The 18,624-nt window shown below is 48.9% G+C and overlaps 1 protein-coding gene and 1 non-coding gene across 3 annotated transcripts in view; one reads left to right on the forward strand and one right to left on the reverse strand.

Annotated features, from left to right (window-relative positions):
* The window catches only part of Tcf7l1 (transcription factor 7 like 1), a 164,564-nt gene extending 151,220 nt beyond the window's left edge, over positions 1–13,344 (reverse strand). Inside the window, exons 1-3 of one of the 2 annotated variants that reach the window (XM_052719001.1) lie at positions 11,663–13,344; positions 11,506–11,569; positions 11,154–11,281 (exon numbers count right to left, since the gene is read on the reverse strand). In XM_052719001.1, coding sequence (XP_052574961.1) covers positions 11,154–11,281; positions 11,506–11,569; positions 11,663–12,349 — 879 coding nt within the window. In that variant the 5' untranslated portion in view covers positions 12,350–13,344. The remainder of the gene's footprint in view (positions 1–11,153; positions 11,282–11,505; positions 11,570–11,662) is intronic. The other variant, XM_052719003.1, reaches the window with a different exon arrangement.
* Positions 13,345–15,910: 2,566 nt separating this feature from the next.
* LOC128100272 (U6 spliceosomal RNA) lies at positions 15,911–16,019 on the forward strand. The gene has a single exon (XR_008214773.1). It is a non-coding gene; the product is annotated as a U6 spliceosomal RNA (small nuclear RNA).
* The last annotated feature ends 2,605 nt before the right edge of the window (positions 16,020–18,624 follow it).

The raw sequence follows: 18,624 nt of genomic DNA on the forward strand, positions 1-18,624 counted from the left end.
TTCGATCACGGGCTGAGGGTGGTGAGATGATAGCACACGCCTTTAATCCCAGCACTCAGGAGGCAGAGGCAGGCAGATCCCTGTGAGTTCGAGGCCAGCCTGGTCTACAGAGTTCCAGGACAGCCAGGGCTACACAGAGAAACCCTGGGGGGAGGGGGAGGGGGAGAACAAAACAAAAACAAACAAACAAACAAAACAAAAAACAAAAACAAACCCCCAAAAAACGAAAGAAAAAAGAAAAGGAAGAAAGTGTGACCACATTCAATTTACATAACACAAGAAAGTAGGGCGGGTCCAAGGTAGGAAGTCAGCAACAGACTAGGCCAATGGATGCAGGCAGATTAAATGGAGTACAGAGCACAGAATCGAGAAAGATTAAGACAGCAATTAACACCACCTCTGGGGCTGTAAATAGACCTGCTTGAAGGCTCTAACCTCCCCAGGCACTAAAAGTGCCCAAGTGAGCAGGGATCATGTTGCCGGACTCCTTTAATCCCAGCACTTGGGAGGCAGAGGCAGGCGGATCTCTTCAAGTTTGAGCCCAGCCTGGTCTACATAGAGATCCAAGCTAGCTGGAGCTGTATAGTGAGATCCTGTCTCAATCAGTCAGTCAGTCAGTGAATGAATGGGGCCTAACTGAAAGGGAGAGAAATACTTACTGTTTGGCTTGCATAAACCATTTCTTTAACTCTTGCTCCAAATGGCATTTTCACGCTTATTTTTAATAATTTATTTCTTTTTATTTATTTGCATTGGTGTTTTGCCTGCATGTATGTCTGTGTGAGGGTGTCAGATCTTGGAGTTACAGACAGATGTGAGCTGCCATGTGGGTGCTGGGAATTGAACCCAGGTCTCTCCAGCCCCTCACACTTACTTTTCTTTGGGAGAAAATGCAACCTCCAGGGAACCAGGTCCCTCCCGTATCCCCAAGGCTCTATCACCTTCAGGGCTCCTGGGCTTCATCTCACAGCTTCCTGGAGGATAGGGCGATTATCCTATCAGACCCACAGGCGTTTGCTGTAGGGAGAGTTCTAACAGACCCTTGGAATGCTGCAGGCACTTACAGGGCCACTTTTTTTTTTTTTTTAAACACTGATGTTTAAATATTTGTGTTGCCAAATGTAACAAATAAAATCATTGAGCGTGTGTAGGTGCTGTATTTTAAATACAGAAGGATTTTGTGGTGTTCGGCTCCCTGGGCAGAGGGTCACATTCCAAAGAGCACACCTGATCCCCGTCTTGTGTCTATCATTCATTCACTTGTGTTTGCTTTAGGCCGGTCAATAATCGCTCTACGGCTAACAAACCTGGACTTGTAAATTGATCTGACTTGTGCACTGCTCATTCCCACTTCTTGTGTTTTTCTTTCTCATCTTCAGATACACCTTTTTTCCTTTTCCTCCCTCTCCCTCTCCCTCTCTCTGTCTCCTCTGCTTCCTGGCTTTCCACACATTTTCTGCAGTCATTTCTACCAGCCCTGGCCCGATTCACCTTGAGGGATCCAAGAGACTTAACCTCACTAAGATTCTGGGCATGGTGGAGAATGCCTTTAGTCCTAGTACTCAGGAGGCAGAGGCAAGCAGATCCCTGAGTTCAAGGCCAGCCTGATCTACAGAGCTTCTAGGCCAGCAAGGGCTACACAAGGAAACTGTTTGGAAAAATAAAAACAACCAACTGAAAGGATTTGGTGCCTTGCAGCAGCTGGGTCTTCTGCCTCATAAGGAACCCAGCTTCTGTCAACAGTAACTCGGAAGGCTCGACCTTCCCCAGGCACCATGGCTTTCAGGAGACCACCTGCCAAGTGGTTTGGTAAGAGGCAAAAAATGCTGAACATTGGGGGCTGGAGAGATGCTCAGTGGTTAACAGCTCTTCTAGAGGACCCAAGCTCCGGATCCACTATCCACATCTAACAGATCACAACTGCCTATGACTCCAGTTCTAGAAAATCCTAAAACCCTCCTCCTACACCTGCACCCATGATATAATACATTCACTTAGACACACATATTCACTTAGACACACACACACACACACACACACACACACACACACACAGATAAAATAACAAGTAAATGGAAATAAATCTTTAAAAAATATGGAATTTTGTAATTTCTAATTTCAAACCATATCACACACACACACACACACACACACACACACACACACACACACACACACACGGAAAGACACTCACACCTCTTCTGCAATTCCTAAAATAATCACTGTGAAAATACCCAGTATTTATCTCTTTAATCATAAATCGGTGCTGTCATAGTTCATCATGAGATTGATGGTTTATTTGGGCAGTGCATAAGGAAAGGAGTGACTTGACCAAGCGTTTTAGAAAAGGCACCCTAAAGAAACACCCTTTCCACACTTGGTTTCTCAGGGGTTGGTTTGTTAAGCCAATCATACTGCAATCCAAACTGCAGGGAGAGCAGATGAGCTCCTTCCTCCTCCCCCTCCCCCTCCTCCCCCCATCCTTTTCCACACCAAAGCCACACCTGTGTGCACTTCCAACCCTCACTGACTTCAACACGGAGAAAGCAGTCTCCAGCTTCCAAATGTCAGCAGATAATGGCTTTTCCCGCAGGTGGTGAAGTCCCTGGGCAGCGGGTTAAAGGTTACTGACCCCTCAGCAGCAAAGTCCTGGCCGGACCGCTTCCAGCCACACACTTACTCACTGCTGATTAGACAAGGGATGTGCCCAGTGCCTGTTTGTGAGGCCGAGGTGAGTCTACCCCCTCTCCACCCGAGCTGATAGTCATATCAGAATTTCTGCACTGAGAAGCAAGCCAGCGCCCTTCCCTAGAGACCAGTGATACCAGGCTTGTGTGTAAAGTCATGGGGAAAAGAAAGAGCTGTTCTGGACTTCGGACCCAACCAAGTTCAAACCCTGGTGCTCAAAATGGCCAATAGTGTGGCCTCGTATGACACACTTGACCTCTACAAGTCCGTTTGCACAGCCGCAGAATGGGGTTAACAAGTGCCTACTTCCTAGCAGGTCAGAAACTATGGAAAACACTGAGATTTTCGTAGCCATTGCCAAGTGCTTTCCAAATAGGCTGAGACCGTTTATACCCTTTCAAGAACAGCCCTTTGCTACACATTTGCCAGCAATGAAGTGTTAGAACAAAATGGTCTCTGGCATTTGTTTGTCTATCTATTTATTTATTTGCTTGTTTGTTTATTTTAGAGGCAGGGTTTTGGGAAAGCGGAGCAATGACGCCGTGGTAAAAAGCACTGGCTGCTCTTGTAGACGACCAGGGTTCAAGTCCCAGCCTCCACACCCAACCATCTGTAACTCCGGTCCCAGGAGGCCTGATGTCCTCTTTTGGCACACACAGGCACTGCACACACTTGGTGCACAAACATACGTGCAAACACTCCTACACATAAAATAAAAAAATAAAAACAGAAATCTCAAGCCAGACGGGACGGTGCACGCCTTTGATCCCAATACTCAGGAGGCAGAGGCAGGTTGTTCTTCTTGAGTTCAAGGCCAGCTTGGTCTACCTAGTTAGTTCTAGGTCAGCTAAGAGTATATAGCTTTGTCAAAACAAAAACAAAAACTTTAGATTATAAACACAATGGAAAAGGAAAGATTTAGGATTTAGAAATTTGCTTTATAACCTTAAAGTTATCAAGTAAAGTAACAAAGGGTACATTTATGTTACTGGGTGCATTCGGGAAGAAACCGGTGCCTGGGAAGAAGTGGGCAGACACCAGCGCAGAGCAAAGGCTGAGTCCCTTTCCTGGCTTCATTCCTTTCGCAGCCGTGTGCCTAGTGTTAGAAAGTGAACATGTGGCATTCATCCCTCCATCTGATCCCGTTTAGAAGACAGAAGGACGGAGTGCACTGATTTAAACATGTGTCCAGCACGCATGAAGCCCCGGGATTATCCCAGCATGACACAAACCAGGTCTAGTAGCACATGTCTGTAATCCCAACATTCAGGACATAAGGGCAAGAGGGTCAAAAGGCCAACTGTGGGGGCCTGCAAGGTGGCATATAGGCAGCAAGGGTGCTCCTTCGAAGCCTGATGACCTGAGTGGAAGCCCAGAATCCATGTAAAGGTGGAGGAAGAGAACCAACCACACACCGCTGTCCTCTCCTCCATATACACCCTGGGGCACTTCCTTCCTACTCCCCACCTGTCAAGCACACACATAATAATTTGTTTTTAAAAATCTTAGTGTAGCCGGGCGGTGGTGGCGCACGCCTTTAATCCCAGCACTCGGGAGGCAGAGCCAGGCGGATCTCTGTGAGTTCGGGGCCAGGCTGGTCTACAGAGTGAGATCCAGGAAAGGCGCAAAGCTACACAGAGAAACCCTGTCTCGAAAAACCAAAAAATAAAATAAAATAAAATAAAATAAATAAATAAATAAAATAAATAAATCTTTTTTAGAAAAGTCCATCTAGCCACACAGTGCAAGAGTCCCCCTGACGTCTATCAAGCCCGCCTCTGCATTTTCCTACATCATCTTCAGTGTAAACTAGTCTATAAAGTGGGATGCCTACAAAGAGTATCTTCCATTGATGAAGGAAGACTCTCGCCTCCATGCCAAAGTCCCCATCTCTTCTCCTCTACTCATTTCAAAACCTGGCGGACTACCCCAGAACAAGCTCTGTCCCAGAACCCTCAGGGCACTTTCTCCAGCAGGCTGCCGAGGGTAGCTCCGCCCTTCCCCCTTCCCCCTTCCCCAGCCAGGCTCCTTCAATGGGTTGACTAAAGTCTAAACGTCCATTATCTTTCAGGCAACCCTAGGAAGAAAGTGAATTATAGGGCTGGAGAGATGGCCCAGAAGTTAAGAGCACTGGCTGCTCTTCCAGAGGACCTGGGTTTGATTCCCAGCACCCACAAGATGGCTTACAAACACCAGTGACTCCAGTCCCAAGGGACCCAACACCCTCTTCTGGACTTCCAGGACACCAGGCATGCACATGGTACACCTACATATAAGCAAGAAGAACATCCATACACATAAAAATAAAAAGAGAGAGAGAGATACATACAGCCTTTCCTTTCCCTTCCAAGTTACTCACATTCCCTTACCAGTGAGATCCCCTTCAGTGACTGCCTTCCCTGCTCTGTGCATCCTTCCCCCTTCTCCCACATCCTTTCCCCTTGAACCCACTGTGTCTCCACTGACACCAAACAGTTCCTCCAAACCAGAGCCTCTCACAGCCTGTTTGAGCTCCGCTGTTGACAATTATTTGTGGAGCTTCTGTCCAGCACCAGGGTGGCAAAGACAGAAGGCCAGGATCCCACCTGCTGGAGTAATTCCTAAGTCATCCAGGCTCAGATACCAGCAGTGAAATGTGACAGCAGCTACTTTCCATCTGGGTACCACCACCACCCTCCTCTCCAATGCTGCCTTTCCTGTCCTCTGACATTCAAGCCCTTTCACCTCTGCCTGGCTCCGGTGAGTCTCCTCCGCAGTCCAGCTCCTTCCAGGTCCTGCCCTTCGACCTCCTCATCTTTCTAAGCAGAGGTAGGATGTGTTTAAGTCACAGTACTTTTGGACATAACTTTTTTGTGTGTGTTGCTGGAGCTTGAACCCAGGGCCTCAAACATGCTAGGCAAGTTCTCTACCGACTGGTAGGTACATCCCTAGCTCTTGGGATAACTTTTGAGGGTTCTCTACTGCCTCCTGAGTAAGAACATATTTCTTAGCCGGATGGTGATGGCGCATGCCTTTAATCCCAGCACTCAGGAGGCAGAGGCAGGCGGATCTCTGTGAGTTCCAGGCCAGCCTGGGCTACAGAGAGAGATCCAGGAAAGGTGCAAAGCTACACAGAGAAACCCTGTCTTGAAAAACAAAAATAAAAAAAAAAAGAACAGATTTCTTTCTTAGCATCCAAGGCTTAACACGCACCTTATGCCAGGCAACTAGAACACAGTAAGTTCTATTGCAACTATGGACTTTTCTCCCTCCTTGGCTTCCGTCTCAAGATCAGAGCAAAGATAAGAAAATATACCAAGGCTACTTCAATTCTTTATAATTAACAAGAATTAGTTTGAACTAAAACAAGCTGGTCACAGTAGCACACGGTAGCATATCACCCCAGCACTGAAAGGCTGAGGCAGGGTGATTGGCATGAGTTTGAGGACAGCCTGAACTACACAGCTAGTCCAGAGCAGGTAGAGGTACACACCAAGACACTGCTCCCCCCACCCCCCCACCCCCACCCCGCCCACAACACCAACAAAGAGTGACTTCCAAGGGCTAGTTTAAAGTTACCTCTGCCACTGGCCTTCCTTGAAACATCTTAATTCAAAGCGATTTTTCCAAATTTCTTATTCTAAAAAACACCCCCACAGATGTAATTGCCTCTTAACATAAACTTCCTTGTATCCTTGTAAAGTGCCAATGCTACTGTTTCCTAACTCAAGTTTTGAATCTTAGATCTGGTCTAATGCATCTTATCTTACAGCCTCCACCCCCCCCACCCCCCCCCCCACCCCCGTCCCTTAGCACTGTCCAGGATAAGCACTCAACACACAACAGATAAAGAAGTCAAGGAGTTACAGATTAATTAATTGCAAGTATGCAAATCTCGAGTACCCTCAGTATAGCAAATGAAAGCCTCGTACCAGGACTATGAGTACAACCCTCTCTTTACGAAAGGCGGTGGTGCATGCCTTTAGTCCCAGCACTCGGGAGGCAGAGCCAGGCGGATCTCTGTGAGTTCGAGGCCAGCCTGGTCTACACTGTGAGTTTTAGCACAGCCAGACTGTTACACAGAGAAACCCTGCCTCAAAAAACAAACAAAAAACAAAAGGTTTCCAGTGGGCTGGTTTTTTTTTTTTTTCATTCTACAATTCTATTGGTTAACATTTCAAGTCTATGGGTGTCGAGATGGGTTAGTGGTTAAGGGCACTGGCTGCTCTTACAGAGGCCTGGGTTCCATTCCCAGCACCTACATGTCGGCTCACAAGCATCTGCAACTCCAGCTCCAGGGGATCCAAGGACACTTCACACACATGGTGCACAGACACACATGCAGGCCAAACAACCACACACACACACAAACCACCAACCAACAAAACAATGCAGTTCGGTTAGTTTACTGTTAAGGATGAAATACTGCTAATAGTCATGTGTATCTACACACTAGACCGACCACCTTTCCTCGAGAAGCCCTAGGGATGAGACCAGTGGAGAACAAGGTTAAGCCATAGGTTTCTAAAATTATCACAAGGCAAGTCAGATATTCCCTGCCAGATCCACCTACCCAAAGAAAAGACTGACAGGACTCACGTCCCACCTCAGAGTTTGAAACCAAATGTCACCCCAGCAATCCAAGTGCCAAAATTTCAGTAACACAGACAGGGCACTCCCAAAAGCTCACTCTATGCGAAAAGCCCTCATTAAACTCAAGAGTTATATTTAGCAAAAATGGAACAGAAGTTATATTTAGATGAAATGACTTAAAAGAATTTTACCAAAAACAGCATGTTTAGACTGATCTGCAAAAAAAAAGGTGGGGGGTAGGGGTTAGGCTGGTCAGGTGGCTCAGTGGGTAAGGTGCCTGCCACCAAGCCTAATGACCTGAGTTTGATCCCCAGGACCCACTCGACAGGAGAGACAGGAGAGAACTAACTCCCACACTGTCCTGACATGGCATATGTAACCCCCCCAAAAAAATAAATAAATAAAATATAACAGAGTATATGAATTGTTTTTAAAAAGAAAGAAAAAGTTTTCCTTGGTTGTTACATAAATCCCCCCAAAACAACCTTGCTGTGTGTGTTTAGAGATTTCTGTTTGTCTGGCGGAACAGGATGGGGGCACATCAAGGATGTTGGCAAGACAGTCCTCAGGAAGCATAATATGGAGTACTTACAGGTCAGCACACACTTAAAGCCCAGGACAGTGACCCAGAAGTGATCTGAACAGCCTGACGAAAATGTGTGCTTCTGGACAGTGACTCCTAAATTTATACACAGTGCTCAGAGCCTCTCCCTAGGCACTCCCCTTTCTAAGATGTTATTAGCACTCACACAGTGACCACACACTACTCTATCAGTATGACGCTCTCTTGAGGACCACATCCAATACGTTCTTTACCTTCAACACTATTTTCTGGCATCCACTTGATTTTGTTCATCAGTGTTTGTTTGTTTCTGTTGTGGAGACAGGCTCTTACTAGGTAGACATGCAGTGATCCCCCTGTCATAGTCTTCGAGGTGCGAGGATTATTGGCATGTACCACTATGCTTGGCTTAATTTACATTTTCTTAGCAAAATTGTGGTCAACATCACCTACGTGGTCTCGTAAACCTGCACAAAGTCACCTCTACACTGAAGGCACACACAGTCAGGTGTGGTGGCATATGCCTGTGATGTGAGCAAGAGAATCACGGCAAGTTCAGGGCCAGCCTCGTCTATACAGCAGTTCTAGGTCAGCCAGGACTCGACGGTAAGACATTATCTCATAACAATTCCAAGTACTAGGAATAGTAGAAAATGGGGGCAGTTATTCCCTTCTCCACAAACCTCAGGTTCCCCAGGAAAAGAGACGCGCACTTATGGTGACACATCTGTCAACCTAGCAGTCAAGAGACTAACACAGGAGGATCCTGGTTCAAGGCCAGCCTGGACTATATAACGAGACCCTGTCTCAAAAGTTGGCCTTTTTAGACCGTTTCCCAGCATCCCAACCAAGCCAGATCGGAAAGCAGAGATGGTCCATGGAGAAAGACAGCCTGACTTCAAGACTGGTTAGCTCCCGCTGTCCCAGCAGCAAAGACGCCAGTGGATGAAGGTGCTTAGGCCCTGTCTGCAATGCCTACGTCCATAAATAACTGGAAAACACTGCAGCCAATCTCTACTTTGACTTCGGGTGTGGGATCCCCCATTTTAATAGCTATAGACCTTAAAACAGCAAAGCTTTAAAGTTGCATAATTTAGAGGCGAAACAACAGGACCTAGAAAGCAGAAGACGGACTGACTCATATACCCAAGAATCTTCTTCCAATCTACCAGCTACTTTCACTGGAAACCAGCAGAGGTCCGAGTCTGTCTGGGTGACCACTTGCCTCCCATGAAAATCATATTAATTCTACTGATATGATCATCAAGAATAATAATTTCAGTCCAAACAACTGCTTGAGCGTGTTTCAACTTGCTTTGCTCACTGGCCACGATGCTCGAGGATTGAGTAAAACTAGAAAGAAACTTCCCTAGGACATCAGCGACTTCGCTGAGAGGGAGGCACGTGAGAAACACCAAAACAGGAGGGAGCTGAGCTTCTGCTGTTTGGCCAGCTCAGCAGGGAGATAAGATACAGGCATGGGGGGTGGGGGGGATGGGAATCAAAGTCCCCCTGCTGGGGGGCTAAGAGATGGCTTGTGGGGAAAGGCACTGGCTGGCCAAGCCTGATGACCTGAGTCGGACCATGGGAACTCACAAGGCAGAAGGAGAGGATCCAACTGACTACCAAAGTCTGACCTCCACACAGGTACCCTGGCATAAGCTTCAAAAAACACCCACGTGCACAGGCATACCAACACAGAAAATAAATAAATAAACGTTAAAAAAAAAAAAAAAGACATAGGTGTGTGCAGGAAATCTCCAGCCAAAGGAGAATTAGTCCTCTATGGGATATTTCTGTGACTTTTAACTTCTCAAGATCTGGCTCAGAGCTGACATCTGGCCATTAGTGGCTCCTGATGATAAAACAGAGAATGAGACTAACGTGGCCTAACTCTCACACACACAAAGATATGGGAACTTCCTGCACCTGCAGGCACGGGAGGGAAAATTGACGGGGGCTAGGGGTGTCCCCCAACATTTGCACACACCGTCACCTTGAAAATTCGAGCAAAAGCAAAGGCCTAGGTCAAATACCCACTTTTCAAAAGGACTTCTTGGGGGTGTCCTGAAGTGCAGCAGGCCCAAAGCTGTGGGAGTCTCCCTCCATCCCACGGCAAAGGCAAGAGGTGTGTACGTGGTTCCACGCCCGTCTTCATCCATCAGAACTTCCCCCAACCCCAACCAGTTAAGAAAATCCACACACACACTGCACCAACTATGGAAGCCATACGGCTCCATCAGAGGGCCCTGAAATGACAGCAGGAACGACCCATTCAGCGCCCACGTCTTCCCCGGCAGTCCGTGATTGTAATCAAATTTAAGATAAACTTTTACATGAGCCTAGCACAGAGAATGAACTCGCCGACTCTGGGAAGCTCCGTAGCAGGCAGAGATGATGCGCAAACCCCGCACGGCAGGAAGGTGTGCACTCAAGATCCACCACCATCCGAGGAACCCTGGGTGTGGAGCAGCGGCTCCAAGGCCTTGCCAGCCCCGAACTGCACCCCTCGTCCCGCGGGGGAGAGGGGCGGGAGCTCAGAGCTAGAGAGGGTGAAGGAATCCGCCCTCATTTGCACATTGTCTGGGGCCGGGTCAATTTGCTTAATCACCGCTCTAAATGCCAGGCACACAGCACACAATGCGCTCCCATTAACAGGTTTAAAGTGTCGCAGCGCTCGCTTTAAATGAGAAAAGCCGGCAACAAAAGGGGGAAAAAGCCAAATAAGAAGGCCTTGGGTCGCCCTCCAAACCATCCCAGAGGAGTTTAAAACCCAGAGTTCTGCAGAAAAACTGAGACCCTGGTGTGAGGATTGGGGGTGGGGACAGGAGTGGTGAATAAACCACACAAAATAAGGAGTTTGTACGGCTCACAGCAGCCCCGAGAACCCGGAGGTCAGGGGGCAACATCTCAAGCCAGGCTCCTCCAGGCCCTTGCCCAACTTCCCTCCTTGCCAAAGGGAAAGTTGACTGGTCTCCAGGAAGGAAAACGAGACCACCACCCCCAACCCCCAAAGTAGGCACAAATCCAAGTTTTCCTTTGGAAGAAGCAAGGAATTTGGGAGGTTGGGAGGAGGACCCACCAGGCCGCGATCTCCTGAAGGCGAGAAGGAGCTCCCAAAGGCGAGAAGTTAAAAGAGCTTTACTTTCATCCCCGCACTGGCCAGTGCAGTCTCATACTAGGCCGCCACAGGGGAGTTTAACTCCGCAAACAAGTTCTGCCCAGGATCGACGCAGGAGGCCCCATCCCCCACACCACGGCCGAGCCTGGGGGCTCATCCTGCCGGGGGCCCGGCGCCCACCGGTCCGGGCACAGCTGGACTGACACTTACGGTGCGCGCTCCACCAGGAGACAGGGGTCCATTGGAGAGGTACGGGCTGCTCAGGTCGGGAATCATCAGGAAGGGGTACCCAGGGTACGCAGGTCCCTTAAAGAAAGCGCCGTCCTGGGGCCTTCTCACTGCGGACAAAAACCAAAGCGGAGTGAGGTCAGGGGTCCCCCAGACAGCACAGCGATCTGGAACTCCAGGCGGGAATCTGGAACCCGAGTTCCCCTCGAGTGAGCCCCAGAGTGGTCGCTGCAGAGATGGGAGGAGAACCGGGGCTCCGCCACCCGGGCCATGGGGACCCGTAGCGGCGATCGCTGCCGGCCGGAGAGTGGAGACTGGAGGAGAAGGCACGTACCTTCGGCGAAATAGTCGCGCGGCTTCTGGAAAGCGTCCCGGGCGGGCTGCGGGCGCCTCTCCGCCTGTGGAGGAGACAGACACAAAGGCGAGGGCCTCGGGTGAGCGGGAGCGGGACCCGGGTCCCCCAATGGGACTGACCCTAGGAATCCCTTTACCTCCGAGTCCGAGCTGCTGCTCTGATTCTCCGATTCATTGACCAGGGACGACTTGACCTCATCCAGGTCCCGCTGCGCCGAAGCGCTGTCGCTGCTGGGCTCTTGCTCTTCGCCCCCCTCGTCCTGGAAGGGGATCAGCTCGTCGTTCGCTCCGAGGTCGTCCCCTCCGCTGGCTGCCCCGGCTCCGGAGCCACCGCCTCCCCCGCCGGCGCCGCCACCGCGGCCACCACCGAGCTGGGGCATGGTGGGGCCACGGGCCGGGGCCGCTGCGCTCGGAGCCCCGCGCCCTGCCTGGCCCGGCCCGGCGCCCCTCCCTCCCGCTCGCTGGCCCGGCTCCGATCGTTTGGCCGCTGCAGCGACAAAGTTTTGACAGGGCGTGGCTCCGTGGGAAGCGGGCCCAACACCGCCCAGCCGGGACAGAAGACACTCGGCTCCCGATCGTCCCCGCAGCACGGAGCCTAGGGTTCCCAAACTAGCCGCCGCCACCACAGCCGCCTGCTCGGCCGGGGCGTCCCAGCGCCTGGCCCGCCGGGGAGGGGCGATGGGGAAGGAGGGAGGGACCGCCCGGCGGGGCAGGGGGGCCGGAGGGAGGAGCCCCGGCTGCAAGCTGACACCCGCGCCTCGCGGAACCGGGAGAACTGCAGCGCGCGCACGCACACTCGCATTCACACTCCTGCTCGCTTGCATCTTCCGGGGCACTGTACCTCCCCTCCTCGTGCAACCGCCCTACTCCTCAAACTTATCCAGATCCCCTCCGCTGAACCCCATGGGTACCCTGGGAGGTCCTTCTCTCACCCTCCCGCAAAGCCCGAGGGTCTGGCTCGCACTCCAACGCATCTTCTAACTTTCTTTGCAAACAACCCCCAGAACTCCGCGCGGGTTCCCACTCCGCTCCAACCTCACTGGCAGACGGCACTGCCCCCTGCGGGAAAGCCGAGGACTCGCAGGACCGCTGCGCACAACCACTCCGCCTGCGGTTCCTCAGCGCAGGATCCCATCAGTCCTTCTACCCAATGGGATGCATAAAGCGAAAGACTGGAGAATTTTAGGAAACTTCGAAACAAGCTGAGCGGCCTTCCCTCCTCTTTCCTGTGGTGTACCAGCGCATTCCTGGCCCCAAACTGTTTTTGATCACGTCCTGCGTAAGGTACTCCTGAAGATCACTTTCTCTAGAGCTGGGGAAGAAATGTGAAATCCAATACTCACTGCCTTGGATTCAAAAGGGATTTTGATTGTATTCATTTTAAAGAGAAATTATCAACCAGAACTTCCAAAGCTGATCATGAAGCTGCCTTGATAGCCAACAAGCATAATAAACCAATTACCCAACCAGCTTCATAGGTAAAGAACACCTTTGAGAGAGCATTTACGAGCTGACAAGATGCTCAGCAGGTGAGGCCCTTGCCATCAAGTCCTATGACCTAAGTTCCATGTCTCTCGTCCCCATACGGCGGAAGTAGACAACAGACCCCCTTCCAGTTGTCCTCTAGCTTCTACATGTGGGCCATGCGTTATGTATTCATTCACTCACAAGTAAGCATGAAAGATGGAGACAACGCAGCTCAGTGGTTGAGCATGTATTTAGCGTTCATGAGGTCCTTTGTTCAATCCCCAGCGGACTAGATTCACACAATCTTCAGTCAGTCAGCTAGGAAAGAGGGAAGTAATGCCACTTGGAGTTGTCTATAGTAGAGAACTACTGGTGACAATATAAATTTTAAACGTAGTCTAGAAGTCAGTATGAGAATATTTTAAAATGTTTTAAACGTAACTTAAAGCTAGGTATGGTGGCTTGCACCTTTAATCCCAAAACCTGGGAGGGAAGGCAGAGGTGGGTGGATCTCTGAGAGTTTGAGGCCAGCCTGGTCTACATAGTGAGGTCCAGGACATCCAGGGATGCATAGAGAGATCCTGTCTTTATTTTTTTTTTATTTTATAACTTAATTTAATTTTACATATCAGTCACGGATTCCCTTGTTCTCCCCAGACCCCGCAGACCCTGTATTTAAAAACAAACTAACAAACACATCTTTAATCCCAGCATGGGGAGGCAGAGGCAGGAGGATCTCTGAGTTCAAGGCCAGTCTGGTCTCAATGGTAGAGAGCTGGCCTAGCATATGAGGTCCTGAGTTTAACCCCCGGGGAAGGAGAGGGAAGGGAAAGGAAGAGGAAGAGGAAGGGAGATAAAGAAAATAATGAATGAATTGATAGAACCATATTCCCTCTGAGGGTTACAGTGAGAGTCTATCCCTTACCTCTTGCTAGCATCTGGGGCCATTGGCACTCTAACTTTGGACCACATGTTGCTAATTTCTGTTATCTGTAGTCACACTGGAGCCCCGTAATAGCATTTCGGGACCGCTCCACTAACCCAGGATCACCTATCTGCCAGGCTAAGATTGATAGATGAATCAAATCTTGAAAGCCCCCTTGACCTCATACATAGGCTCCAGGGATTAGGCCATGGACCTGTCATCTTTAGGAGTGAGCCGTTGGCAGCCTACCACACCGTCAACTTGGAAGAAATGCAAATCGAAGCAATATAGAATAGCATTTTCTCACCTATCAGATTGGCACAGGTAGAAAGGAAGGGTGACACCCAGGGTTGGCCCCTGTGCATAGAGGCACACAGGGCTCTAGGCATGCCGTGGTAAGCTTTCCGAAAGGAAGTTTGGCAATACCTTGGAAAATCTTTAAAAGTGCAAATGCTTTGACTCATCCTTGTACTTCTAGGATTCTATACGAAGGAAATAACCTGAAAGAGTGTGTTCACCACAGTGAAAAGCTAGAGACAATCTTGATGCTCTGTCACAAGGAACTGTCACATCAAATCAGTTCATTCAGCAGATGCTCTGACCTTGTGAAATTGTGTTTGTTAGTGTTCAAAGAGATGTATAGCACAGGGAAAGCAATAAATTTTAAAAGTATGTGTACGCCAGGCATGATGGCACATGTGTGTAATCCCTGCTCCAGGCAGAGAGGCAGGAGAGTCATAAATTCAAAGCCAGAGGTTAGCCTGGGCTACATAGTAAGTTGAAGGCTAGCCTGGGCTATATCATGTGAAAACTTGTCTCAAAAAATAAATAGGAACTTAAGAGATGGCTCAACACAAGAGTTTTATAGAGGACCCAAGTTTGGTTCCTGACACCCGTAAGAGGCAACACAACCTCCTGTAACTGAGTTCCAGAGGGTTCGAGGCCATCCTTCAGCCTGTGTAGGCATCTGCACTCATGTGTACATACAATACACTCTTGTCTACCTCCCGTGTGCTACCTGGCCTAGTTTTATGCAGTGCTGGGGACCAAATGGAGGGCACATTCTGTGAATGTTGGGCACACCTCTGTTACTTGAGCTACATTCCCAGCCCTCTGTATAATCTTCACACGACAACAAAGTACATTTGTCTTAGTCAGGGCTACTATTGCTGTGATGAAATACCATGACCAAAAGCAACTTGGGGAGGAAAGGGTTTATTTCATTCACAGTTTTATATGACAGTTCATCACCAAAAGCATCGAAGGGCAAGAGCTCAAGCAGGTCAGGATCCTGGAGGCAAGAGCTAATGCAGAGGCTGTGTGTGTGTGTGTGTGTGTGTGTGTGTGTGTGTGTGTGTGTGTGTAACTTACTAGCTTGCTCTCCATTGTTTGCTCAGCCTTCTTCCTTTCTTTTCTTCCTTTCTCTCTCTCTCTCTCTTTCTCCCTCTTAGTTTTTCTGAGACAGGGTTTCTCTGTGTAGCCCTGGCTGTCCTGGAATTCACTCTGTAGACCAGGCTGGCCTCGAACTCAGAGACCACCTGCCTCTGCCTCTTGAGTGCTGGAATTAAAGGCGTGCGCCATCATCTGCTTTCCTCGAACCCAGGACCACCTGCTCAGGGGTGGCCCCACCCACAATGGACTGGGCCCTCCCACATCAATCACTAAGTAAGAAAACACCCTGCAGGCTTATCTGCAGCCTGATCTTATGGAGGCATTTTTTCAACTGAGGTTCCCACCTCTCAGATGACTCTATTTTGTGTCAAGCTGACATAAAACTAGCCAGCACAGACACCATAAGAAAAGATAGATACAGCCGGGCGGTGGTGGTGGTGGTGGTGCATGCTTTTAATCTCAGCACTCGGGAGGCAGACCCAGGTGGATTTCTATGAGTTCTAGGCCAGCCTGGGCTACAGACTGAGTTCCAGGACAGGCGCAAAGCTACCCAGAGAAACCTTATCTCGAAAAACCAAAAAAAAAAAGAAAAGAAAGATACATGCTTGCTATGGCAGCACATATATACTAAAATTGGAACGATACAGAGAAGATGAATATGGCCCTCGCACAAGGATGACATGCAAATTCGTGAGGTGTTCCATATTTTTTAGGGGTGGGGGCTATCTCTGACTATGCCTGCTCTTGGACCTGTTTCCTTCTACTGAGTGACCTCATACAGCCTTGATATGAGGGCATGCGCCTAGTTTTATTATAACTTGACGAGCCATGTGTGGTTGATAAACATGGGAGGCCTGCTCTTTACTGAAGGCAAAGAGGTGGGTCTGAAGGAGAGGGATGTGGTGGGGAGGGGCTGGGAGGAGAGGAAGGAGGGGAAACTGTGGTTGGGATGCAAGATATAAGAAGAATAAATTAAAAAAAAAAACTTAAAAAAAAAGGAAGAAAAACCAGGTGGTGCATGCTTTTAATTCCAGCACTTGGGAGCCAGAGGCAGGCAGATCTCTGAGTTAGAGTCCAACCTGGTCTGCAGAGCCTGTTCCAGGATAGCCAGGGCTACACAGAGAAACCCTATCTTGGGGGAAAAAAAAAAAAAAAAAAAAAAAAAGGCCAGTGTTTCTTATTACCATAAATTCAACTATCTAAAATATTTTGAATTCAGTTCTTTATGGAAAGAATAATAAATTATGATAAATTGCATCTATTCCAGGAAAAAGAACTTACTCATCATTCAGAAATTCAATCAGGGCCTATGAGATGGCTCAATAATTAAAGGCAAGCCTAGAGACCAAAATTCAATCCCCAGGACCTCCAGTCACCCTCTGACCTCCACATGCACACATAGATGGGTGGGTGGATGGATGGATGGATGGATGGATGGATGGATGGATGGATAGATGAGGGGGGAGGGGGACAGAGGGGGGAGAGGGAGGGAGGGAGAGAGGGGGAGAGAGAGAGAGAGAGAGAGAGAGAGAGAGAGAGAGAGAGAGAGAGAGAGAGAGAGAGAGAGAGAGAATAAAATTTTAAATTGTTGGGGGCTGGAGAGATGGCTCAGAGGTTAAGAGCACTGGCTGCTCTTCCAGAGGTCTGAGTTCAGTTCCCAGCACCCAAATGGTGGCTCACAACCATCTGTAATGGGCTCTGGCGCCCTCTTCTGGCAGGCAGGCATACATGCCAGCAGCACAAACAAAACCAATGTTTCAATCATTAAAGACGTTTACTGAATTCCTAGAAATAAGATCAACAAATGCTGTATGAATCTGGAGCTGGAGAGTTTTGACTCAGCAAACCAGAGCAGTGACTGCTCTGGCCGAGGACCCAGGCTTGCCTCCCAGCACCCACGTGCTGGTTCACAACCATCTGTAACCCCAGTTCTGTCCTCAGGGAACCAGGCAACCACGTGCTGCACATACATCCCTTCAGGCAAAACACTCACACATATAAAATATGTTTTAAAAAGACTTTTTAAAAAAGATTTTAATGAATCCCTCAACTAAAAATAAAAGGTGAAAGTGTTTTATTTTCACTACTGAAAGACATGGTATTATCAAAATGTTAATTCTCCCCAGATTGATACATACATATAATACAATGTTAATAAAAACACCTCAGTCCATTAAAAACTTCACAGTTGTTTTGTTGTTTTTGGATCTCTCTCTCTCTCTCTCTCTCTCTCTCTCTCTCTCTCTCTCTCTCTCTGTGTGTGTGTGTGTGTGTGTGTGTGTGTACATATATTCATATATTGACAAGCTGATTCCAAAAGCAGGTTTCACAGGTCTTTTAAATATTCATTTTCGCCGGGCGGTGGTGGCGCACGCCTTTAATCCCAGTACTCGGGAGGCAGAGCCAGGCGGATCTCTGTGAGTTCGAGGCCAGCCTGGGCTACCAAGTGAGTTCCAGGAAAAGGCGCAAAGCTACACAGAGAAACCCTGTCTCGAAAAACCAAAAAAAAAAAAAAAAAAATTTGCCGGGCGGTGGTGGCGCACGCCTTTAATCCCAGCACTCGGGAGGCAGAGGCAGGCGGATCTCTGTGAGTTCGAGGCCAGCCTGGTCTCCAAAGCGAGTTCCAGGAAAGGCGCAAAGCTACACAGAGAAACCCTGTCTCGAAAAACCAAAAAAAAAAAAAAAAAAAAAAAAAAAAAAAAAAAATATTCATTTTCAATTGTGTGTATTGTAAACTTTTCTTTTCTTTTTTTAACTTTATGGCTCTTTGATGACCCGGGAGAGATAACCAGGATGCTGTAAGTGTCTGAGAGACTGTATGCAAACAAGCAATCCCAAACCCATTCAGGTACCCCATTTATTGCCATCCTAAGGCAATGGTCCCTGTGGCAGTCTCCGCAGAGTCAGAGACCACACTCCTGACAGCTGCTGCCCAAGCTGGAGCGCGCCGCGCCGCAGTTACTCAGGCTAGCAACTCAACCTGCTGGACCAGTTCGCCTGGCTTCTCCCTCCCCTTCCTGCTCTGAAAAGCTCAGTGAAAGTTTGCTCTGCTTTCTCCTCATCGCCGCTCCAGGCTGACTCAGGCACTTTCCCATGCGCCTCTGGGTTGTGTGGCCTGTCCCTTCCTTTTAGGTACTTCGAATCACAAACCCTTCTCCATGGCGTTTGTGCCCTCGTCAGTTGCCTTCCTGTACCTGATAATAAAACCTACATTTAAAGATGATATGGGGACTTCCCCAGGGATCTCGTGCCGGGAGCAGGAAGAGTCCAGGTGCAGCCAGGGGACTGTCTCCCCGGGAGGTGTCGCACAGTTCT

This window comes from Peromyscus californicus, unplaced genomic scaffold, assembly GCF_007827085.1.
Source record: "Peromyscus californicus insignis strain IS unplaced genomic scaffold, ASM782708v3 Scaffold_6__1_contigs__length_162567912, whole genome shotgun sequence".
In the NCBI taxonomy this organism is placed as follows: domain Eukaryota; kingdom Metazoa; phylum Chordata; class Mammalia; order Rodentia; family Cricetidae; genus Peromyscus; species Peromyscus californicus.